General features: G+C 43.2%; 1 protein-coding gene across 3 annotated transcripts in view; it reads left to right on the top strand.

Moving 5' to 3' along the window:
* garz (Sec7 domain-containing protein garz) overlaps positions 1-25,164 on the top strand; it is a 71,547-nt gene that overhangs the window by 31,459 nt on the left and 14,924 nt on the right. For 2 of the 3 annotated variants that reach the window (XM_084589660.1, XM_084589661.1), the window contains exons 18-25: positions 1,698-1,970; positions 2,955-3,131; positions 4,863-4,987; positions 6,273-6,408; positions 6,749-6,864; positions 11,770-11,929; positions 17,581-17,839; positions 21,707-21,903. In XM_084589660.1, coding sequence (XP_084445786.1) covers positions 1,698-1,970; positions 2,955-3,131; positions 4,863-4,987; positions 6,273-6,408; positions 6,749-6,864; positions 11,770-11,929; positions 17,581-17,839; positions 21,707-21,903 — 1,443 coding nt within the window. The remainder of the gene's footprint in view (positions 1-1,697; positions 1,971-2,954; positions 3,132-4,862; positions 4,988-6,272; positions 6,409-6,748; positions 6,865-11,769; positions 11,930-17,580; positions 17,840-21,706; positions 21,904-25,164) is intronic. The other variant, XM_084589663.1, reaches the window with a different exon arrangement.

Here is a 25,164-nt window from a genome sequence, read left to right as displayed (position 1 = left end):
TAATCACCTATTTCAGCTGAAACTGAATTTTGAAAATTCAGCTGTCTACTTTTATATATTATGTTAAGGGGTGTGCAAATATCCAAAATTTCGAATACAAATCAGATATGTTATTTGATTCATATTCAGTTTGAAGAAGTGTTTTTTGAAATTTTTTTAATATCCAAAAATTACCGAATATACATTGAAAATTTGTGAATTACTGCAGTTTCACCGCACTGCGCGCTTCACCGCAATGCATGGTCGCGTGGAGTTTGCGGTGAAGCATCCTCAAAACGCGATGGGGCCGTTTTGTGAAAAAAAACTGCCTTGCACTGCAGAAAGGGTAGCAGAGGCCTTCCCGACAGTGGGCGCAAAAAAGAAAAAAAAAAAAAGCACTTGACAAAACCAGGAAGAAACATTGTTCTCACTGACTCATTTGATAATTATTAGAACTTTAAGTTAATCCAAGCATTTTTTCTGATGCCTTGAAGGCCAAATTAATGAGAATTTGCTGTATTCACAGCAGAAATATGATAGTTTCATCCTGTTTTATGCAGGTTCATCCTGTACGGTAAATTGGCATTTAGAATCCTGTAAAAACTGGATTTGTCAGCAGAGTGTACACTTCAGTGCAATTCTAGCATTTTGTTTGCAAATACCGTGCATTCTGAAATAAATAAGACAGAAGATGTTTGCTATTTTTAAATTTTCTGATTTCTTTTTGTTACTGATCAGGTATCCAATATTCCCACACCTCTAAACCTCTGATGTATACTTATTGAGTTCAAACTGAAAGTTAAACACCTTATAAAATTGCCTCTTTGATCTTTCAACTATGTTTTATGATGCTATTGCTAGTACAGAAAGCCTTCATGAAGGTTGTTAACAACCAAGTAGGATCCTGGTCAACCTGTGCAAGGAAGCTATCCATAAAAGCAGCTGTTCTATTTTTTTGTGTTGTTGTTTATGGATACCTGAATATTTAAAAAAAAGTGCAAACAACAAATTTTGGTTCTTAGTTTTCTTGCTTGTAATGATGCACTAGGCATTGGCATAATGACCATGCAGTATTTGTCTACAGCCACTAAATAAGTGTAATTGAATTTCTTTTCTAGAGTTCTTCCAATTTCAACTTCCGAACAATGACTGTGACATCCAAGCTTAGTATATGCTATTCGAGACATGAAAAAATAGCAGTTTAAACTCTGCTGTTTTATTTTTTCTCATTCTGACTCTCCAGATAAAGTATTGCATGAATTAAATGGCCGTTTCCAGTGGGAAAACAATTTAAACACATTGAACTTAGGCAGTATCCATAGACTGGAAAGCCTTGCGCAGTGGTTCAGTGGTTACAGCACTCGACTGCTAATACCAGGGACGTGGGTTCGATCATGGTCGCAGCAACTGCTTTTTGATGGAGGTGGAAAGCAAGGCGCCTATGTACAGTGTGATATCAGTGCATGATTATGGACTACAGGTAATTGGTTGTTGTAGCCCTTGCTACAGCATCGCTTATAGACTGAGTCATTTTTTTGGGACCATAATTGTCTTTTGATGTTGTTTTGTATCCCCACATGTATTGTAAGAAATGAAAACATTGTAGCCCAGAGGCTCCTTTTCACCATTGCAATGTTGAATTTTTGTTTCCTCTTTGTGCAGCACTGCCAGATGGAGTCATGTGTCTCTAAGCATGAATGTGCTGTGTGCTTGTGCAGGTGCTGTTGAGGCGGGGTGCCAGCAAGGCAGGCCGCTTTGTGCATGCACCTAATGGGCTCTTGGACCATGACTTATTTACCCTGGTCTGGGGCCCTACAGTAGCTGCGCTTGCCTCAGTGCTTGATCGTGCGCCTTCCGAGTCACTTGTGCTCCAGCGGGCTCTGGGTGGATATCGCAAGTGTGCAATGGTGGCTGCTCACTACGCCATGAGTGATGTGTTTGATAACCTTGTCATATCCCTCTGCAAGTTCACCTCCCTTAGCACTGCTGAGGTGAGTGCTTCTCCCTGCATGACACTCTCTTGATAAAGGGACTGGATAGTAGTTTGTTTTGCTCTTAAAATCTCCTTTTGAATGTCACGCGAAAGAAGGGCTTGCTGTTTCATAGCGGGGCATGCAAAAAAGATGTCGATCCTTTCTGGTGAAGTAATTGCACCTTGTAGGTTTGAAAATGCCAGCAAATGAGATGATGCCTATGGAACACTTGCTTTAGCCTTTTAAGTGTTGTGCTGAAAATTAGCATTCGTACTGTAAATGACTAGTTCTTGATCAGCTCAATATTTTGCGAATTTGGGTGTTGGAATATGTGGCGAGTGCTAGACTTTGCAAAGTTGGGGTGATGAGCTGTCTTGTGCATCTTTGGCCAAGTTATTTGGGACAACAATATTTCGTGTGTTTTATGTGATTTGGGAAAGACTAAAATGTAGTTCTTTACAAAAAATAAGTTGTTTATAGTATGCATATAAAGGTAGAGCTTGGAATTTCTGACCTCGTTCTTGGCAGTTTGAAGGATAGTTTGAGCTTTTTGCAGTTGGCTGCTACTTTCACGGCTACAGGGATCTTGGTGCCACCTGAACTACACTATTGGTCAAGTGTAGTTGGTGTTGGAAAAATAAGGTGCTATGTTACTATGCATTGTAAAAATATTCAGTCGGAAATTAAATTAGGAGACCCATAATTTAGTTCAAAAATATGGCAAATGTATGGTGCTTGTGCAGCTATCATAACAACTGTGGAAGTTAAGGTGATCATTGAGAGAATTAGTGTAGTGAAGGTACAATAGGGATGTGAAATGACAAAACGCAGTTAAGCTGATGCAAAGCTCCAGCACATGTGATGGGGCTTTGGCCTTGTGGCTGTTGGTACAGTGAAACTCCCATAATTTTCCTATTATGAAATTGTTACATGAGCAGTGAAGACACCGTAGTGCTCTGGGGTTTTTTGCTGTACTGAGCACGCACGCCATGATATGCGCAGAGCCCTGAAACCGTGCCTTTAGCGCTGGGCTCCAGCCAGAAGGCTCAGCTGGTTGCCAAGATGGTGTTTGGACTGGCCCAGAGGCATGGCCACATCCTACGTGATGGCTGGAAGAATCTTGTTGACTGCCTGCTGCAGCTGTACAAGGCCAAGTTGCTGCCCCGAGCTCTAGTCACTGTAAGGGACGGCTACAACTTGTCATTGTCTATCTGGCCCTGCCATAATTATTGTGAACAGCACCATCATGCTTGCAATTATTGCAATCGAAATCATGTTCTTTTCTTTTTGCCTGAAAAAAATGTTTTCGTTTTATGGATTCTGAATTGGAAGATATTATTTCTTAAATTGTTGCTTTTTTCTTATGTCAGACTCACTGACAAGGTCATCTTGCGCCATACTTTTTCATAGTGCAGCCTTGCATTTCTGTGCCAATGCACTTTTAGAGTTCCCATATGCTGTTTTGTGCAGTTGCTGATGCACATTCTGCAGTGTCACAGTTCCCCTGATCCCAGAGCTGTGGAACAGCAGCGGGGGAAACAGCAATGTTATGTCTTTTGGGAGCATAAGCCCTGATGCTGCCTCCTTTCTTCTCTTTGAAGCCTGGCACATCTTCAGCAAACAAATTCTGTGTGGCGCTCGATGACTGTTTTGAATGGTTTGGCAGTTGTGCATTCAACACATTTGTCCAAACCTTTTTTGTTGTAAGTGAAATGACCTGTTATTATTCAGCAAGAGGAGGGGTATCCATCTTTATGGGAGAATGTTATTGTCTCCTTTATACGTGTCTGAATAAAAAGGAAGTTATTGTTACCCGCCATGCCCTCCGATTTTGTGGACTGAACATTACTAATGAGTATTGACGTTTAGAAACTAACTTCAGTTTATAGCAGCATTGGCAGTGTGAAGTCATCTTTAAGGCTAGGAAAACAAACCTTGTGCCCCCTTTCATGCAAGGACCCACATTTTGCGGAGCACTGGTGTGGGCACAGCAATCTCTTCGTAGGGATAATAGCGTTCAAATGCTAGATTATAGGCAAACCCAGATGTATCGAACTGGAAGGGGACTGTGAAGTACTTCGATACACTGATAATCTAACATATAAAAAATTGAAGTAGATAATGTTATTTGTTACCTCGAAGCAGGAATGCATTGCACCCATGCAGGTGATGCACGCGTTTTTTTGTAGTGAAAGTGAAGAGCGTTAGGAGAAGTGCCACATCAGGGGTGTGACTAGCTGTTTGAGGGGACATTGGTTGGGAGCCATAATGCTGTTGTTTCCTACCCCCATATTTTGTTATGTAATGGAATGTCTTTTATGAGATAGTAATGTTTTTTTTTTTCTGTTCACTTTGGCATTAATCATAGACTAGGACCTCAAACCTTACTTATCACTTTATGGTATTGTTTATTCTAAACTAGTCAGTTTGTTTGCTTTCCTGCTTAGCTACTTGCGTCTGGTTTAATGGCATAGATAAGTAAGCGTGTTTGTTTATTCTTTGCTGTAAATTGTTTTCGTGATATCTTTATTTCATAGTTAGTTTTGGTCAGTTCTTTAATTGTTAAAATCTGACTTGTGGCTCATCCCAGTTTGTATACTTCACCTGAATTTTCTAGGTACAGAAAGAACTGTTAAATAAAATGCATGCATGAACTGACATCAAGTTTCTTTCATTTTAGTAAACAACAGTTCAGTTAATGTTCATGATAAAGGAGTAAAGAAAAGTTTTGAAAAATTCTTTCTTTCTTAATTTGAAAGTGCGAGCTGGAATATAATATTTGCTTCAATTTTTGCATTTATAGGTCTTTTGAAATGTACATTGCTACATTACTTAAAGAGATGTTAGACTGTGTTATGGGCAGTGTGTATGTTAGCATTGGTTATACATATCAAAATTGCCCTCTATTAGGCTGAGGACTTTGTCGACCCATCCGGGGAAGTTTCTTTGGTTCGGGCAGAAGAAGGGCCAAGCACTGGTCCTGGTCAACAGCAGTTCAACTTCTTCAACTCACTTTACATGTACCTGGCTGACAGGTGAGGTTCTGCCTTTGAAGGTTGCATTCTAAAAAGGGCATGGGCAGAAGGGCAGGCACTGGCCTCATCTGAACAAATTTTTTTTTTTTGCTTTTTGCAGAAGATTGATAGTACCATGGTTTGTTGCGCAAAAAAAGGGTGATAAATTAATTCTGCAGTCATGAAGTGTTCTGTGCTACAGCTGCATTTGGGCTGTGACTGATGCCGTAGTAGAGCGGTGTGCATAAATGTAGACTTCTTGGTGTTAACATGCTTGAGAATATATTATGTGTATGGCTGTTTTGCAGTTGGTCTCCATTGAAATATGGATTCCATTGTCAGGATCAAAATTTCAAGCCAGTGTTCAACATCTATATGCAGTAGGCATTGAATTATTGGGGTATTTTGTATAAGAAAATGAAGAAATGCTGGCAACTGCAAAATAACAAAATAGGTGCACCATCTTGCTTTGCCATGTTTTGTATACAGGTATTGTTTTTGTGCTATACACATCAGCACTGCTATTTCGTTAGAGAACAGCTGACTGGTAGAGCCAGTAATGGATAGTCATTGTCTTCAGCTTGGCATGGCATGCTTTCCTCTGGTTTTCTCTGTTTTTCTGGTGATAATGATTAGCATGCATAAAAAGGAAAGGGTCTTGAACTACATGCTATGAGCATTAGTCAGCAGATGCACACTGAGGGGGTAAAAGGTCTATTGCGTGGCTCACTGATGGCCATGGAGCTTTTGACCTGATGTAGAATTCAAGTTATGGCTGTTATTGCTGTGACCATGATTCTGATAGAGCTTTTGTAAAAGTGCATCTTTGGTGTTTCCCTTTCTGCGTTTAAAGCAACTGCCTTCTGGTATTTCTGTCATTGTGCAGCTTGTCATGCAAGATCTGTTTTACTATACTGTGAAATGAGTGACTTTTTGCATTTTCTTTCCTCCTGTTTTTTTATGACAAGATCAGTTATTTTTTTTTTGCTCAGAAGCTTTTGTGAGTGGAGGTGTGCTATGTAAAAATTATTTTTTTGTCAGTTAAAAAGAATTTTATGTAAAAAATGATTTTTTTTTTCTGCAGGAAAGGGACTTGATTTGTTGTCTTACTTTTAGATATTTTCTTTGTTTTTTTTTTTTCATTTCCTTTTTTTTTTTTTTAGAGGACGAAGTTAGCCACCAAAACATTAATATTTCTTTTTAACTTTGTAATGCACATGAAGTTTTAAGAATGGGGTACTACTTGGTTCTTGGCTGCTGTTGGCAATTTGATATATTAAGGAGCAGCATCTTTCCTCTCTTGCAGCAGCCAGCGTGGGCCAAACCCAGAGGACCTACGTGCTCGTGAAGCAGCCCTTACATGTGTAGCCAACTGCCAACCAGAGCTGTTGGTGTCTGAATCAAAATTTCTTCGTGAAGATGCATTACAGGAGCTTGTCAAGGTAAGTCCAAGTGTGTGGCAGATATAAATATGCTTCATTGCTAAAATGCATATGGGACCTCAAATCCTCCTGTTTTGTATAAGCTAGAGATCAGGCTTATTTACCTCTGCAGACTGGACTGGTTCTGGTTCACAGTAGCAATTTTGTCAAACTGTGGCATCCTCATAAGCTAAGGTTATTTGTAACTCATTGTTGGTGACCAAAACTCAGTCCTTTAAATGTAAGCCATTCCAGTTGTGCCTAGAGAACTTTGCTATGTAGACCGGTTTATTTCTGGAGCTTAATATTGAGTGTTTTACCATTGCTCATTGTCTCTCTCGTCTTTTTCTTATTTTTATAGGCTCTGATCTATGCATGCCATGGCCCAGAGAGCCACTCATCTATGTCTGGTGGTTATGAGGAGCACTCAACGGTGTTCCTTCTGGAGCTACTGATCAAGGTTGTGTTGCAAAACAAGTGCGTATTTGTCAAGAATTAACAAATGATAATTGAATCTGATTAATAGTGGAATCTCGGGGATAGGAATTGCACGGGGTCATGAAAAAGTTTGTATAATCAAAATGAACAAAATTCGTATGCAGAAGAAGCATGGGAAAGACATTCACTGAGACCTGTCTATGGCTGAGACCAATAATTCGCAATCCCATGACCACAGCTCACTGCTCGTTCTGAGCACAGTGTGACTAACCGCGCATTGCCACAAGCTGCTGCCTGTGTGTAGAGCATGGCTAGTGGTTGCAAAGTCAACAATATTTGGGTCTCGTTCTGCCACTGACTGCTTGCAGCGCGTACAGCATGACTGCCGATCATGACGTTGATGGTGTGCCATGTTTGCACTGCTTCAAACTGCTCCCTGTGTATACAGGGCTACTATAGTGACCACAGAGTCCATGACGTGCTGGCCGTGCATAGGGCTCGAAGTTGTAGATTGCGCATTCATATAATTTGTAGCAGTGCGAGAGAGTCTTCGGAACATTGAAAATTCTGCACACTGTACATGATGCACTATGGCTGGGAGATTGTATGAATTCATATCACCTCGAAAGTTTTACTAACTGCATTCATATTATCGAGGTTCTACTGTACTTTAATACCTGAAAGTTTGGGTAGGAAACTAGCACTGCTTACATAGATGTTACAGTTACCCTCTTTTTTTGTAATGTGTATTTTTACTGCTAACTTGATTTCTTCCAAAATTTATGTAAGGGTGAGATTGCTTATTCCATACATTAATTAGGTGCTAGCTTATTAACAGGGTTCTCCTTATGGTGGGCGGCAGTGGTTTCGCCACCCACACCTCAGGTGGACCGCTCACCTTTCCACTACCCGCTCAACACCACCCACCTATCGGACTTCAAGTTTGCGGTACTTAGGACAACTTTCTATGACTGTAGTGTGGCCAGTCACACTGTTTCAGATGCTACTGTGTGTCACTAATCTTTTAGATTTATTTCGCGATAGTGTCACGCTGTTCTAACGCCTGCTCATATCCTCTCTCTTGCATCCACGTGCTACCGCAAATACGCTGAGCCGTTGCATTTCGAGGATGCTTTACCTCATGGGAAGCTGTTTATGCAGGGAAGTATATCTCCTTAATGCAAAGGAGCCATTTGTAATGAGGCACCACTGCTCCAGCATCGCACTGTGAAAAGGGCCACGGTGGTGCTTGTGATTTTAGAGCAATTCTTCAACATTCCCGACGCTGTGCACAAAACAAAGCTCTTGACGAAGTTGTGGCCTAGCTTTCGTTTGAAACGTTTGCACAACCATATTCCAGGTATTCATTATGTAAAATTTCTGTGATGTAAACTGTTTTTGGCAGTTTCTTAGGGTGGTTCCATAATTCAAACTTCCAGATAATTCGAACATTTTTCCTGAGGGCGGAATCAACAAGATTTTATTTTTTCGAAAAGATCGTCAAACGTCCATTTCTAAAAATTTTCTGGGGAGAACACTGCTTATTAATATAATGTGTCATTTGCACTGCTTCCTGTTTGCTCTGCACATGCTGATATTCCTTACACTGCCATGTGAATGTTGATTTTCAAATAGATTTGTGATCTGTCAGCCATCAGAAAAGTAGTTACAGTAAAACCTCGTTAATTCAACCCCTATTAATTTGGAAATTCGGATAGTTTGAATTAGGAGTGTGGTCCTAGCCAATATCCATGTAAGTCTACGGCGCCGGATGTTCGTTAATTTGGATGTGGGCGGGCCTCACTCTGGTTAATTCCAACAGATGGTTGCCTCACGGTATGACGGGTAGCCAGTGATCACCGAATTAGGCTTACCCAAACTTGAATTGCACCTTGTACACGCAATAGTAGGCACAACAACAATCGGAAGCTCCCCTTTCCAAAATATAGCCTTATCGCATAGTTTCGTTTTCGTTTTCCCTAACTTCACATGGCTGCAATTGGGTGCGCGCATCGGCCAGTTGCGCTGTTTTGGATGCTGCTTGGCTCGTCACTGTTGTTTTATTTCTGTTTTGGAATCCTGACTTTCTTACAAAAATTCAACGCCTCAAATTTCTTTTTCGCAAAAAAAAAAAAACAAACAAATTAAGCATGTTTTGACCTATAGCATGCCTGTAGGAACATAATAAATATTAAAACAAGCTTCTGCCGTATTTTCATTACTCCCCAGGATTTTCACTGTATTCAGAGGAAAAATAAACACTAGCAAGTAGTATTCTTCAGATATAATAGTAAACGATTGCGAGCAGTCATCAGATTTTTTCTAATGTGCTTAACCTTATGAAGGTATACAAAAGTTGAAAGAGATTTGCTGAAAGCCACATTTGAGTGACTTCTCTTGATGTCTTGGACACCATAACTGGCAGTGTCCTCATTTCATAATAATGGGAAATTATCGGATGCATGCAGAGATTTCGCTTTTGTCTTACTTATGATTCTATAGCCTGTTTACTGAAACCTTGACCAGCCTAAATTCTGAGGCTGCATTCAAAAGATGAAGGCCGGGAAAATAAGACTTTTCTTGAATACAGGCTTACAAAGAAGCAGGAATATTCAGAAAGGCAACTGCTACAAAATGCAAATGACAATTATTTGCCACTACTTGTCCCATTCACTTGTCATTGTATCTTTGTCATTGAATCTTGGTCATTGACCTCCTCATATGGTGCACAATCTTCTTTTCCATCAAGTGCATTCAGAATGCATAATTTTCAGAAATAATATGCGACTAAGTCCTCTGGATTGTAATTCCAGGCTGCAGCAGTTCTGCTTGCTACTACTGCTAGTGACACGGGCTTGATGTGATGTGCTGGGATTGCTTGTTTCTGTGAGCCAGTCTAGATATAGCTCTGACAGCCAATCCATAAAATACTTGGTGGTACACACGTTAAGAGCACACGATGATCACAACATCTGTGGAGCTTTAGCAAGCATGGCTTTATTCCTACTGTCAGGTGCTAACAGTAAGAAATACAGTAGAATCTCGGCGATACGAATTTCACGGGGTTGCGAAAAAATTTGTATCATCCGAAAATTCGTATCATCTGAATATTCGTATCGTCCGAACATTCGTATCATCAAAACAAAAGAAAATAAGTATGCAGAAGCATTGGAAAGGCAGTTGCGCAGACCTGTTTGCAGCCGAGAAGATTTGTATTTTTTACAGTCGCGTGGTCACAGCTTGCCACTCGCGGCGCGCACAGCGCAACAAGTGATCTCGACGTCTGTGACGTGCGGGCCGCGTGTTTCCGCGGGCTTCTCGCAGCACGTACAGCACGACAAGAGATGGCGACGTGCCGGTTGTGGGGCATCACAGACTGCTCGCGATGCGTACAGCACAACTAGCGGTCGTAAAGTCTATGATGAGCGGTTCGTGGGCGCCCGCAGCGTGCGCTGCCGACTAGTACTCACGGCTGCGTGCTGCTGCAAACTTTTCGCGACATGAAAAACGATCGCGATGCCGGTGATGAGCGGTCCGCCCGCCTCCTAGTACTTCTCACGGCTTGTACAGCACAACAGGAGATGCCGACATGCGGGGTGTGCGGTTCCACAAACTGCTCTTGGATTGCGATCAGGGAGCCAACGATGTGTGGTCCGTACATACCCACCAGTGCCAACTGCTGCGGTTGTGATGTCTGCGGTTTGTGGGCCACGCGCCGCTGAAAACTTTTCGGGGCGGGAGCTCAACAGACAGTCTTGATGTCGGCGAGGTGCGGGCCACACGTCACCATAAACTGCTCATGATGTGTACATACAACACGGCTGGCGAACGTGGAGTCAATGTTGTGCGGGCAGTGTGTAGTGCTCAAGGTTGCGGTTGCAGTTTGTGCATTCGTATCATTCGTAGTGGCGCGGGAGAGTGTTTGGAACATGCGAAATTTTGCACATTGTACGTAATGCATTCCGGCCGGAGAATTTCGCGAATTCGTATCATCTCGAAATTCGTGTCAAATGAATTCGTATCTCCAAGATTTTGCTGTATAATATGAAATAATTAGTCCAGACTGTTACAAAATCAGTGTTAAACTGTAGTAATGAAGGTTTCGTGCCATTGCCTTTCGTGAAATCAGAGCTGCGCTCTCAAGTACAGCCTTTGTCAAAAGTGCAGGGCCCAGGAGGTCAGCTTCTGAGCTGTGTAGTGGCACTGATTTAGCATTAGTGGAGGTCCTTCCCTCTGAAGAGGGTAGGACAAAAAAAATTATCTTATCTTCAAGAGATTCGGAACACTGGAAATGCATTACAAGCAGGACGAAGTGGCTCAAAAGCAGACTCCCTGGGCCCTATACACTTTTGACGCGCCACTTATGTCAGCCAGGGCTATAGGAGTAGCAATGAGGACGGTGCGTTGTTCTGATGGAGTTTTGTGGGCGCAGTACTTGCATGCCATTTTTTTTTTTTAGTTTCAGTGAGTTGTTGTTGTGTATTGTGAATTATATTTTTATATCCTCAAATCTGAGCTGACCAAAGAGTTTCATATCATGTTCTTAAAGAAACTGTTGGCTTAAATTCAGATAACTGCAATATTATGAACATGCTGCCATCCTTTTTGAATTTTGTATATCTGGGCTCCAGCATATATGTTTCCTTCCTTACTTTTGTTTACAGCTTTTCTTTTGTGTTAACATGAAGCGTGCTTTAAACATATTTTGACAGTTCCCCCTTTTAACTTTGGGAACTGAGATCTCATTTTATCATCTCAAAGGTGATAGTTACCAACTTTGCAATGAAGAGCAAAGGCATTAGGTCTAGAAGCTTTGCTTCACTTGGTAGCCAGCACTGTTGTTGTGTCCGTCAAATTTTGCTGAAAGCCTCGGACAGAGCTCCTAGGCAGTGCATAAAGGTGGTGCACATCTTGCATAAAAGGCTTCCATATGTTGCCATGCAGAGATCGTGTGGGGCCAATCTGGTCAGCTGTGAGGGACCATCTTTATGCTCTGGTCATGGGTGCAAGTGCCAGCGACTATCGGTTTCTGCTTGAGCGTGCAGTCGTCGGCATCTTGCGCTTAGCCATCAGGCTGATTCGTCGTGAGGAGATGACTTCTCAGGTGAGCGGTGTTCTCGTTACACTGCAGTGTTTGGCTGTTGTCATAGAGTGATGCTCTATTGTTCATTAAATGTCTCACTGTGTTATGGTAACTATTTCCAGTTAAACTGAAAACTTGGATCCTCATTATGGGACCACGAGATATATGATGAAACATTTTTTTGCTTTATTCTACTGAAATGATGCTTTTGTCCTGTCAACAACAGTTAGGGGTGTATGAATGTTGAATATTTCTAATATGAATCGAATACGAATATGCGAAAAAAATGCTTTTGAACATAGAATATCTGACCAGTGAAAAAAATAAAAATAAATAAAAAATAAAAGAGAAAATTTGATTCATTTTGTTTATTTCAGAATTGGCATTATTTTCAAATGAAATTAAACTAGAATTGCACAGGAAAATTCAATGTACAGTAAAACCTCGTTAATTCGAAGTCATTGGGACCGAGAAAAATGCTTGAATTTACGGGATTTTCAAATTAACTGAACACAGGAAAAAACTGGTCCAGGCAAAAAATTTAATTGTGAAAACGCCAGGCATGCCCCTCCCTTTTCATTTTCATCCATAAATCGGCAACGAAAGCATGTGGTTAGCCGCGATCATGACACCGGCTTTGAGCACTCTTCGCTCAAAAAGGCATTTTTTTACATCGTGCTTTAATTTTGCGGCTCTGGAGGGCTCCCACAGCAATTGGGCACTGGCACTCTGCCTATCCTCCCCCGCTTGTCCACTGTTAAAGCTGACATCAAAAGATAATTACCGCTGCACAGCACCCATTCCTGCGTTTCGCGCCGTCTCCATTGGCGTTCCTCATACCCAGCTCCGCAGCCGGGGCAGTGCGCGCTCCTGCCGCCACCGTTCGCCGCTGTGCGTACCTCCCCCCCCCCCCCCCCCCTACCCAAGTCTGCTGGGTTCATTATGCGAGTGGATCCATTACATGAGTAAATACTGTATTGAGATGACCCTTAATCCTTTAAGCCATGGTGCACCATTAAAATAAACGACGTAGGTCGATGCTACGCTCTGTCACCCCGTTAAGGGCACGGAGCAAGAGTAGTATTCGCAGCGAGGGCATGCACTGCCAATGCTATGAGTGGGAGATGCTTTGGCACCAGTGCATCCATATCCATTGCCGGGCTGGATAGGGAAGGGGTGAAGAGTGCGCGCATCTCTGCCTCCACTCCGGCCGTGCTTTGACGAAGCGCGAAGAGTATCCACGGCTGCATTGCAGTGAAGCACGTCTCCAGCTCCTCGGCAGTCGGCAAGCTGTACCTTAGAGTGGTTTCGTGCGCTGGGAGCTCGAAGGTTGAGGTGCTACAGCATATCAAGCATAAGCATCGCTTTGCGGCGCCAATTCGAGGCTTCGAGGTGCTGTCGCTTCATTGGTTGATCGAGCATTCCAGTAAAGCGCCGGAAACCATCTATAGGGCAGTCCACTTATAGTGATACCAGATATAACAATATATCGCTTAGAACAATCAAATTCTTTGGATTTGTCACTTTTTTCATTGCCCCTATGTAAAAATAAATCAGTATAACTATCAATTTATCAGCGGTATGTCGGATACAACAATAGCTTTATCGCCTCCCGGTAGATGTTTGCCACGAGAAATTGTCTGAAATGCTTGATAAAAAATAAAATACTAAGAAGAGAATGACATGAAAACTCAACATATGCGGCAAAAACTGACCGGTGTGGAGAAATACGCAAAGATTATTGCGTGCGGTTAGAAAATTAGTGCTATCATCATTGCAATCACTGCCTGTCGCTGCACGATAAGGTGCAGCCGTATCGTCATCACCAATTGTGCGTTCTTTCCTTCACATTTCTTTTCTTTTTTTTTTTGGTTTCACCGTGCGGTTGACGTCTCAGTCTTCCTGTTAGAAAGGGTACAGCCATGGTGCAAGAATAGAAAGGTGTCTCAACAAGGGCTCCACACGTTGCACAGAAACCCTCGCTGTTCCCGGCACTCTGACAGATGGCGCCACATGATTGCGGTCGCTTTTGGAGCTGGAAACTGTGAAGTAAATTGTGCACTTATAGACAATAGCAAGAAAATGCTAAAATATTGGGAAAGTATAGATTGAGACGGAATGTGAATTTAAGTATAAATCTTAGCCAAAATGAGCAGATAATTAAAATATAAGACGCATATTTTCTTATAATCCTCAGTGTTCTCATGACCTTCAGGTATTAGCACTTGAGAAACATAGAAAATTTCCACAGTTCGCTTGCCACCAGGCCGATAAAGAGTAGAAGTCTGTATTTATCGGTCATTCGTAATTTATCAACCTGTCGAACCGAAAAAGATTCAGGGAATTAGTCCCCAACGTGCAGCTTGTCTGAGCAGTGGTGTGGACGGCGGTGAGTAATTCTTTGGTTATGGCGTTCTGAGCTGAACAGAATCTTATAGGTACTATAATCATCATTACAGACAATAAACAAATTAAATTTCAAATACTTCCCATAGTGTGAAATTGTCTCAAGCATGACAAAAAAGCGCACGCAATCCTATTTTGTAAATCGGTCCACATGCTATACTGAAACTGCATATATATTGCACTCGTAATTAACGTCATGCAATTTATTGAGCACAAATATCTAGCTTTAGTGTCAAAGAGCAAGAAACTCTAAAATTGGTGTCACTAGGGAGCGAAAGAGCCTATGTGCGGCTTACAAAACACTTAAATTAGACATCGAACGCACGTTTTTAGAAACACTTCTGGCTTCACCTAGTCCGTTACTGAGTCGATGGCAGCCCCGTCAAGAGCTCGAAGGCGAAATGTTTGGCAACATTTCAGACAAGTAGCTGAAGCTGCACAATGTGCTGTCTGAGAAGGATGTTTTCTGCAGGCTTTCCTTCGTAGACGTACGGGTCTTGATTCGACGCATCCTCTTGAGGATCGTCGAGCGGCTTGTGACGGTGTTTCTTTGGCCTGGAATGTTGTGCCTCTCAGCAGACCTTTTTCCTTCCTTCCCGACTTTCGGCAGGTGTTCAGTTCAGTTCAGTCGTTCAGTCGTGTCCGACTCTTCGTGACCCTATGGACCATGTCACGCCACGCTTTCCGGTCTCTCACTATCTTCCTAACATCACATAACTTCATCTGCAGTGCCTCGAGGATGCCATCTAACCATCGCGTTCGCTGCCTACCCCTTCTCCGGCGACCCTCAACCTTTCCCAACATCAGGCAGGTGTACAGGAAACTTTGTTGGCGCTGCATCTTTTGCAAGACACAGTCGCCGCAGTGCACTTATGAGTAGATGGCGCCGTAGGTAACTTTCCATGATTTTGACGTGAGATGAGGCTCTAAATGCTTCTCACATAAAAAGTCTGAAGGTTGGAGGAAAAGGTCCTTACGTGGGATGACATTTCTTCAAACCTTCAAACATTCTTCGTCCTTTGGTGTCGAAAACAGCGATATGTTTTCTTTGCTCAACTTGTGGCCTGTGGTGCATCGCGGAGCATAGCACTTTCATCCAATCGTCGAAGCACTGGCGACAGCGCCATACACACCCACAATCAAAATGCAGTCATGCTTCAGTGAAAAAACAACATTACAGTCTGATTTAGAAGACTTTGTCAAACAAAACTTACGTTTAATGGCGCATTCACTGCAAGCAGACGACGACGCAAACGGCAGGAGTGCCCGCATGTCTGCGTCGCCGCCTGTTGGCAGGCAGAATGTTGCAGACTTATCGTGCAACATTCTGAGCACAGGGCAAGCAGTGCCATTGGTACACTTTTCTATTCTTACGGCGTGGGTACAGATCACCATTATCATCACTATCACTATCCGTGGAACTGGCCGCCGACCACAATAGTGGTGCGATAGCTCTCGAGATGAAAGAGCAGATTCATCGGGATTTCTGGCAGGGTTTCAAAGCTGGGAGCCTCACGAGAAAATACGGGCATTTGCACTCTACGATGTTAGTGACCATCAAAGCTGGGGATGTCCTGCAGTTCATCCAGTTGCTAATCTGTTTCGTGCATGCGAAAAGGAGATCCGCCAGCATATGCGCTACTGAAAGCGATGCTCACAGCGACTGACAAGCTTCAGCTGCTGCTCAAGCGAGTTTGAATTTTGGACTTAAGTGTGCTAAAGTTATGTCTATTGATGTATCCTGTAATAAAGTCTTCAGTGCTCTTTACGATGATTTGCGTTGTTCAACCCAATTTACTCATTGCTGGTAAGTAGGAAAGCCTACAGGTATGGGAAAATACGTGGATGTGTGCTTTTGTTCTTCCTTTTCTTTTGCTGGTTCAGATGTACAAGTATAAGTGGACAGCACTGTAATTAACAGGGCTAGTGCAGGTGGCCGCTTCGAATTGTACGGTTAAATTTACATTAGATATTACAGGGAAGTAGAAATTCTTCAAATTATCAGGGATTTCGAATTGCGTGAGTTTGAATTATCAAGAATTTACCGTAGACTTGATACAGGATCGTAATACCAGTTTTTTGTACAGGAAGGACCTTCATGACACTTTGTGGGGCTGTCATATTACTGCTGAATACAGTTAATTCGGCCTTCAAGGCACCAGAAAAAAATGTCTGAATTAACTGATAGCTCGAATGATCAAATGGGCCTGTAAATACTGCCTAAAGTTATTTGCATCATAGTAATTTTATCTGATGCCTGTGCGATGGTTATCTGCATTTGAGATGATACCGGAGTGAGAATGACGTTTTTTTCCCAGTTTCATGTCATGTGTTGCTTTTCGTACCTTCTTTCAGAAGGTTCCTGTTGACGAAAATGCTCTGTAACGTTTAGAGGATGCTTTACGGCACAATCCATGCGGTCAAGTGAGCACTGTGATGAAGCATGCAGTGTGATGGAACTGCAGTGAAATGAACAGTTTCCATGGATTTGGCAGTTTTCTAATATCAGTTTTTCGAATACGAATTGAATAAAAAACATATTTGACTTGTTTTCAAAATTTTGGTTATTTACACACCCCTAACAAGTCGCTTAAAAGGTTTTCTTTAAATTGAACTCTGAATGCTCAGAATAGATGGTTGCCAGTGAGTGAATTATTGATGGTTGAATGGACGTGCTAAGCCAAAGTGCTAGGGACCCTGAGCCTATGACCACAAAGAGGTCTGCACTACAGTTCTCTGCATTTTGTCGTACAGTGCTGTCAGTGCTGCTTTGAAGCTGGTTATTGTTGGAATGGGTCGCTTCAAGTGATGGTTCTATCAAGGTTGCAGTACTTTGGAAAGTACCTCGCTGGTGGCTGGGTAGGTGATTTTTCTTATAGCAGCTTTTCGGATCTACATATCACACGGGTGCTATGGCCAAAACGAGCAGTCCTTGTATGGCTGCAGTCATCACCTTTCACATGAGCCTAATACATGAGCCCAAAAATTTGCAGTGTTTGTTACTTTGTCGCCAAATGTTCTAATTTCAGTGCGCCAGATGTTTATGCTGGCTGTACAGAAAAGATTTAAGTGCCTGTCAGAAAATGGTGTCTGGAAGAGCTTTGTTGCTCCACTCTTTTGTACCAGAGGAAGCTTCATTCTAATGTGACTGGTTGCAATTGGCTGGCCTATTTCTGAGCACAAGGTGTTTCTACCAGTGCTTACCTTGTTTGAGTTGTGCAGTAGTGCCATTCAGAATATGATTGACAGTTGCATGGTGCTTGCAGGTGTTGGGCTCCCTACAGCTGCTACTGCTCTTGCGGCCAGCTACGCTGCAGCAGGTGTGCAGCCAGGTAGCCTGTGCCCTGCAGGAGTTGCTGCGCACGAGTGCAACATGTGTGCAGGCTCCCTCAGACTGGGCTACCCTGTTCGTGCTGATGGCGTGTGCTGGTGCGGGTCTCAGGCCCCAGCCAGCTCATGCACTTCACCGGCCTCCAGCTTTCCACCGCTCTATGACTTCCGTGGCTGACAGCACTTCTATGCCAGGTGGGTAGAGTACAGTGAAAGGTCATTTATTCGAACCTCGATAATTCGAATTTTTGGATAATTCGACCTACACTACTTGGTCCGGCCAAGCATCAGAGATCTGTGTATAAGAAAAGCCCATTAATTCGAACGCGAATCGGTTCAGCTACGGATAATTTGAACTGCGCGCTGCTACGTCTGGGCGGCTTGGCACACAGCGTATGAAAAAAAAGAAAAAAGAAAGAACACCTCCGCGAAGGAACAGCATAGTTAGAGGCTTCGGATGTTCGGAAATGGGAAAAGCAGGCGGAACTAGGTAAAACCATAGAAGAATTGGCAAAGCCTAAATGGTGCCATGACCAACGTGGCAGCCGACAGCACCAGAAGGTAGGGGTTGGCGGCCGCGGTGACGGCTGCCTACTCTCTCTTCTGCAACCTCCGAAACTCGCAACTAAATACTCGTCAATTCGAGCCCTGTTAATTCGGAAATACAGATAAGTACTGTCGGCGCAGTTCCAGGCAACGTCCATGAAATGCTATGACTTTGGATGGGCACTACGAATGACGCGGGAAAAACTTTTCTTTTTTTTGCAAGATTCGTCCATCAGTCGTTATCAGAAGCATGCGGTCAGCCATGATCATGACTTTGGCTTTTTAGCATCGTTTGCTTCAAAAGGTGTCTGCTGCTATCATGCGTTCCAATGACTGAGTGACTGTAGACGGCGCCCACCACCCCAATCGCCCATGGCATGATAAGCTGAACATACTGAAAACAGGGCTTGCACAACCAGACAAGCACTGACACTGCCAAGTTCGCTTCCCCCCCCCCTGCTAGACCCAACGTCAAAAGGTAAAAGCATCGTGATGTTATTGCTATGCAGCATCTTGATGCACTGCCAAGGAATGTGTTGTGAACTGTGATGGTAGATACGGAGGGATGCGCTACGACTGACGCCTTTTCTTTTTTTTTTTTTTTTTTCAAATTTTTAGGCCGAAATCAAGAGTGGTGGGTTCATTATGCGAGTGGGTTCGTTACGCGAGTAAATACGGTACATGTACCGTAATGCAAATGGTTCTTTTCAGTTTTTCCGAGGCCATTCGATAATTCGAACTTTTCCCGGTCCCGTGAAGTTTGAATTAACTAGCTTTTACTGTATGCACTTGCACATGTAAAGTGGCTAAACATGTGCTGGCAGTACACTGTTCATGTGCTTAGGCTCGGTCTTGGAACCAGTTTTGCAGCGATGGAAACCCTTTATAGTAATGTTGGTCACACCGGTGAGAATCCTCATTATATCAGCTTCATGACGACATGGGGGGGGGGGGGGGGGGGTTTGAGAATGCAGTCTGTCTGGCAGTTTGGCTTTGATCATCTGTTATATGCCAATGAATATCAGTATTCTTATTTATCTTATTTATTTATTTATTAGTTATCTTATTTTATGTTATCATGTTCTTGACTTTGTCTTTTGGAAGGACCATATCTGCACCAATGTAAAAACAGCCAAATTGTAATGCAAGGGGGAAATTTGAGTCCACACGAAAGTGAAAGCCTTGCATGAACACGCTGTTATCTTCTCTAGTCTCAGTGTCATTTAAGAGGCAATTTTTAAGAAATGTGTGCGACAGAATCAAGTGTGGCAAACTTCTCCACATGCATGCACATGCATCCCCCCCGCCTCCACTTTTCCACTGCTGCTTTGTGCGACTGTTAGCCTTTTTTTTATTCATTCACTTTGTCAAGTTCTAAATGGTCTGTGCCACCTATTTTCTATGTTAATGGGTAGCGCAACTTTCCACCTGTGTACTGCACGATGTAACTGGCTTGTGCATTCTAAAGAACCGGTCGAAATTTGGAAAAAAAAATGTTTGCATGTGAATGTAAACATGCCCTTTTTTACAAGGAAGAGCGCATATCCAAGGCTGCCAGCACGCTTACTCATTCTGTTGTCGGACCGAAGCTGTCAGAGCCCCGAGATGGCGTGGCATCTGTGGCGTGTTGCTATGTTCCAACACTAAATGATATATGGCGGCACTGAGTGCCAAAAACTGGCCAGAAATGACCCTGATAGCTCTATCAGCGTGTTTTCACGTGGGCTTGGTACCGGCGGTGCTCGGCAGGTTTCAGTGGCATCACGGGTGCACGTTGCTTGGTTTGGTGTCATTTGTTTGGGAGCCGTAATGATAGTAAGAATGAGTTTGTAGAGGGCTGCCTACTGCTTGAAGGTCAGTCGAACTGCAATCGCATTGGCTGAAGAGGTTTGCCAAATAAGTAATCTCTTGCACCCATGTCAAGATATCACCGCGAAAAAAGGGGGCTATGGCGGAGGGGGGGAGGGGGGTCGCTTATTTCAGATTTTTCGAATATAAGCTCCCCCTCCCCCACATTGTGCATCGCGGTCATGAAGAAAAGTGTGCTTAGAATCAGTAGATGCAGTAGTAGTATTGTAATGGGAAAATATAATGCACAGGGGACAAAGTGGAGACAAGCCAAAGAAAACAAAACCAGGCAGGAAGTGTTAAATAGCACCAATAAAAACAATAAAATCAGCATATTTGTAGTATGGAAGAAAAGCATAGCATTTGCAGCAGCAGCTTTGTCAACAGGGATATATAAAAAGTGAAACTGGTTGAAGTACATGGCAGAACTTAGTAAAGTTACATTGTCGACATAGGTTGTTGTAGCACATCTTATACCTCTGTCACACGGACACAGCTGAACTCCTTTCAACTCCCTTCAACCAAGGTAGCCATTACCTCGAGGGAGATACGTGCCGTGTCACACGGCAGTCCATTATGGAAGGAAGTTAAATGGAGTTTTGAAGCAAAGGAGATCGACGATCTCCATTGATGGGCGAAGGGAGTACTCTCGTTTCCAATGTGCTTTGCTTCCGAGTCATTAAATAACATATTTCTTCAATAATGTAATTTTTATTCCTAAATATATTAGTTTTTATTGCATAAAATTGTATTCTAACTCGGTTAGTTGCGTTTAATTGTCGCGACTGCACCACGTATTGCACAACGCCGCGCATGGTGTCCAGCAGAGCGGAAAAAATGGCTATGTTTAGAGCATGGTCGTTGTTTTCAGCAAATGTGTGTTCTTTTATATTGATATGAGTAAAGCTAATTGCATTTTGCGAGAAAAACAGTAGTATAAAAAATATTTCAGTTTGTTTTGGACATTATTTTTTATATCTTTGTGCAAAATAAACAGCGCCGAATGGCCCCCTGTTGGCTGCTCTGAGAAGCTCGTTGCAAGCCGTGTGACACGGGGACAACTCCTTTAAGGCGAAACTCCCTGCGACTCCCTTGCGCTCCTTTAGACCAAGGAAGTTCAAGGTAGTTCCGAGTCGGCCGTGTGACAGGGATATTAGATCTTGTCTGCAGAATGTAGAATTTAGAAATCTGCCTGATTTAAATATTCCTTGTGACAGGCTTTGAAATAGTGAGGTTCTACTTTATGCTCACCATTAGCTCGCAAATAGATATTGTTTTTTAAGAGACACTGGCATCTGAACATTTAGGTTTTACTGGCTGTATTATGTGTTCTTTTACTCAGTGTTCTATGTATTTTAAGTTGAAATGTTTGCAGATTTTGTTGCTATGGCATGAATAACATTATTTTCCTTTTTGTTAAACATTTTTTAATGTTACATTCTTCTACATGTTCATAATTTATGAGGAATTGAATGAGTAAGATAGTGTAAGAAAAGTTATTGTATTCCTTCTGTGTACTATTATTATTATTATTATTATTATTATTATTATTATTATTATTATTATTATTATTATTATTATTATTGTTGTTGTGGTAATTAAAAAGCATTATATTCAGACATAAAATAGTTCACTCAAGCCTGTTGTGTCTGTTGGATCTCTCTACAGTGGGTGCTCAATCGGATAGCGAGCTGTCACGGGGTGTTCACGGACGCCAGGAAGGCCCTATTGACCGTGGTTACACGTCAGACAGTGAGCTGTACCAGCACCAGTCAGCCAATGGTGATGCTGCTCGTGTACCCAGTTCCTGCCAAGATGATTGTCCAAAGGGTGCGATTGACTCGTCGGCCGGCGGTTGGATATTGGTGAGCAGTAAAGCTGTAGTTTCGACGCTTGGAAATGTGTTCCTTTATGAGGACAGTTCACTATCATGCTCATGAGGTTGCTTGTGCAGTAGGTAGCCAACTGACTTTTCGGACCCCAATAATTCGGAGTTGTGCGATATTTCAGACTTCATTCAGGAATCATCACGCACCCCATATTTTCACGACCGATATTTCATACACTATGGTGTCCGAAAGTTCAATTTTTCAGACCAAATTTTGCACCAGTAATACTGTGGAGATAGTTTTTTGACCGAAGGTTTTTTATTTTCTTTTTTTTTTCCTGGCATGAAATAGACGCGAGCGGACATTGTTGTTGCAAACAACCCTGTTTGGCATGGTCATGAAAGCTTAGGTGAAGCAAGTCATTCGGACGGACTAGCTTGGCTTTCTGTGCATCGTTGCCATTGGAGGCAGTGGCAGTAAGGGAATGCTCGGTCTGGTCATCGTGGTAGCCTAGAACGCGCAATAGGACGGAAAAATCGAGCGTGAGCACCGTATGCTGCGGCGAACTCTGACGATGCCGCCTACGAGAAAAGTTTCATCAGACTGTCCTTGCTACCATCGTTAACCATGGAAACAGAAACTGAATGTTATTGTTTCGCATGGTGTGTGCATTCGTTGGCAGAGCATGCCAAGGCGTCGCAGTACATCGTTAAGTGGCATGGACATGACGAAAGAATGACTAGCAAAGATATTCTAACTCGAGGGCTATAGTGGTTATCGCTTAGCACCATGCGCTTTTGCGGGGCACCACTGCGCGACCACCAGTCAGCGCGCCCGCACTGGTAGACGGGCCTGCCATATAGAATCGTGCTGGCGCGTGCGCATGGGTGGCGTGCAGAAGCTGGTAGCCGGTTATGCTATGACATAACTTCTTATTATTGACATATAAACTAAACATGGCGAGCGGCAAAGTTCTGATTTTTAAACCATATTTTTTGTGGAGAAGTGTTTTTTTTTCAAGTTCATGGATTTTTTTGGCTGTTTGATTATTTGGACCATTTCCCGGGTCCTGCTGAGTTCGATCAAACTTCCCAGCCGGAGTGCATTGCGTACAGTGTGCAAAATTTCGAATGTTCCGAACACTCCCGCACCATTACGGATGATACGAACGTGCAAACTGTAACTGCAACCCTGAGCACTACGCAGTGCCCGCACATCGTTGACTCCGCAATCGCCATCCGCACTGTATGTACGCTTCATGAGCAGTTTGCGGTGACACGTGGTGCGCACCTCGCTGAAGTCGCGATTGTCTGTCGGGCTCATGCTGCGAAAAGTTTTTCAGCGGCGTGTGGCCCACAAACCACAGACGTTGCAACCGCAGCAGTTGGTGGCGGCGTGCGCGCCTGCCGCGCACGGACCCCACATCGTTGGCTTCACGATCGTGATCGGTGAGCAGTTTGTGGCACCACCTGGCCCACATGCCCTATGTCCGGTTGTGCTGTATGTGCTGTGAGAAGTACGCAGAGGCAGGCGGACCGCACGTCGCTGGCATCGCGAACACTTTCCACACCGCAAAAAGTTTGCAGTGTCGCGCTGCCGCGAAAAGTAGTCAGCAGCGCACGCGGCGGGCACGCACAGGTGCAAATCATAGACTTCGCAACTGCTTGTCACGCTGTACGCATTTGTGTAGTCTGCAGCACCATGCAGCAGGCACGTCTCCATCTCTTGTCATGCCGTATGTGCCACGAGAAGTCCGCAGAGGCACGCAGCCAGCACGCCGCCAGCGTCATGATTGCCTGTTGCGCTGTGTGGGCTACGAGTGGCGAGTTGTGACTGCGTGACCGTATTAAATTTTCCCGGACGTAAACAGATCTGCGTGACTACCTTTCCCATGCTTTTGCATACTTATTTTCTTTCGTTTTGATGATACGAATATTCGGATGATACAAATTTTTTCGCGGTACTGTGAGATTCGTATCACCGAGGCTTTACTGTAATAGCAAAATTGTGCAATGTTCTTATTCACCTGTAAGGATCAGGCGGAAGTTTTTTATCTGGCATATTTCCAGCAAGTAGCACTTTCAGATATGAGTGCCTTTCACCACTCATAGCTGTGTTTAACATTAATGGGCTCGCATGTACAAGTGCTAGCCGTTGGTAAACATTGTTCCTCAATTTGTGGAGATGGTTTATGGCACAAAAAATGGCCTTTGATTGTTGTATTTTTTATTGAGTGTTGTTACTTTTTTTGGTTTGTGCTGTGTTCCAAAGGGTTAGGCTTTGGCCATTTGGTGTCTTCGTTCAAAGGAACACATTGAAACTGACTTCACAGGAGGCTATTTCTTTCTCCACATGAGGATTGCATGTGAAGAGCTGCTGCAAGTTGCTGCTGCTTTGTTGCTCAAAGCAAATTTGGGTGCCCCAAAAATACTGTCAGGCCTTTGACAGGGATCGGCAAGTTTGGCTTGCGTCTCAGCTTTAGGTGTATATAGACAGAGAGGGATGTGGAAGAAATAACATGACAAGAGAGTCATATTAAGAGAAATGAACCGTGTGTGCCACGATGACCTATGTGATAATTTCATGGAAGCCTGTCTAGAAAAAAAATGCATGTTTACTGCTGCATGCTCTTTTATATTTTATTCATTGTGATTTTGTCCTTGTCAATTTCTACTTCCTAGACTTCCTCTACAGTCCATGTACTGTACTATGTCAGTGCACGTTAAAGAACCCCCAGATGGTCAAAATTTTTCCAGAGCCCTCCACTGTGGCATCCCTTGTAGCCTGACTCACTTTGAGTTGTTAAACCCTGTAAACCATATTTAAAAAAAAAAAAAAAAAAAAAAAATTGAGCCTGATTGCTTTGGCCAGCATAGTTCCCCTAGAATGACATTGTAGCATGCGAGAGTATCAGACATTCTCACAGTAGCTGAAGCACAGTGATGAAATCACAGGGCCTGCAATTGAGGGAAAATGGAGATTAAAGGAGATTAAACAGTACACCTTCTACGCCTGTCACATGTGCCCTGACCAGCTTGAGCTTATTATGCAAGCATCAACAAACTGCGAACTGCCAGCATTCCTGTAGTTGCAGATTTTGGTTATTGTTAAAGGTTTGCTTTCATGCCGCGCACCTCATTTGGGAAAGCAACTGCCAGCATAAGTGAGCCAGGGTGCAGTTCGAATTATTGCTAGCGGAACATTGAGCTTTCCTTTTATTGTGCTGGTCACGTTGATGGCTGATGGCTCTTTTGACAGTGGGGCTGGTAAAGTGAAAGCTTTACCAGCCCCGTTGAT

Source organism: Amblyomma maculatum, chromosome 1, assembly GCF_055883805.1.
Source record: "Amblyomma maculatum isolate TAMU_Amacu chromosome 1, ASM5588380v1, whole genome shotgun sequence".
Taxonomy (NCBI): Eukaryota; Metazoa; Arthropoda; class Arachnida; order Ixodida; family Ixodidae; genus Amblyomma; species Amblyomma maculatum.
This window is presented reverse-complemented; position numbering and strand designations above follow the sequence as displayed.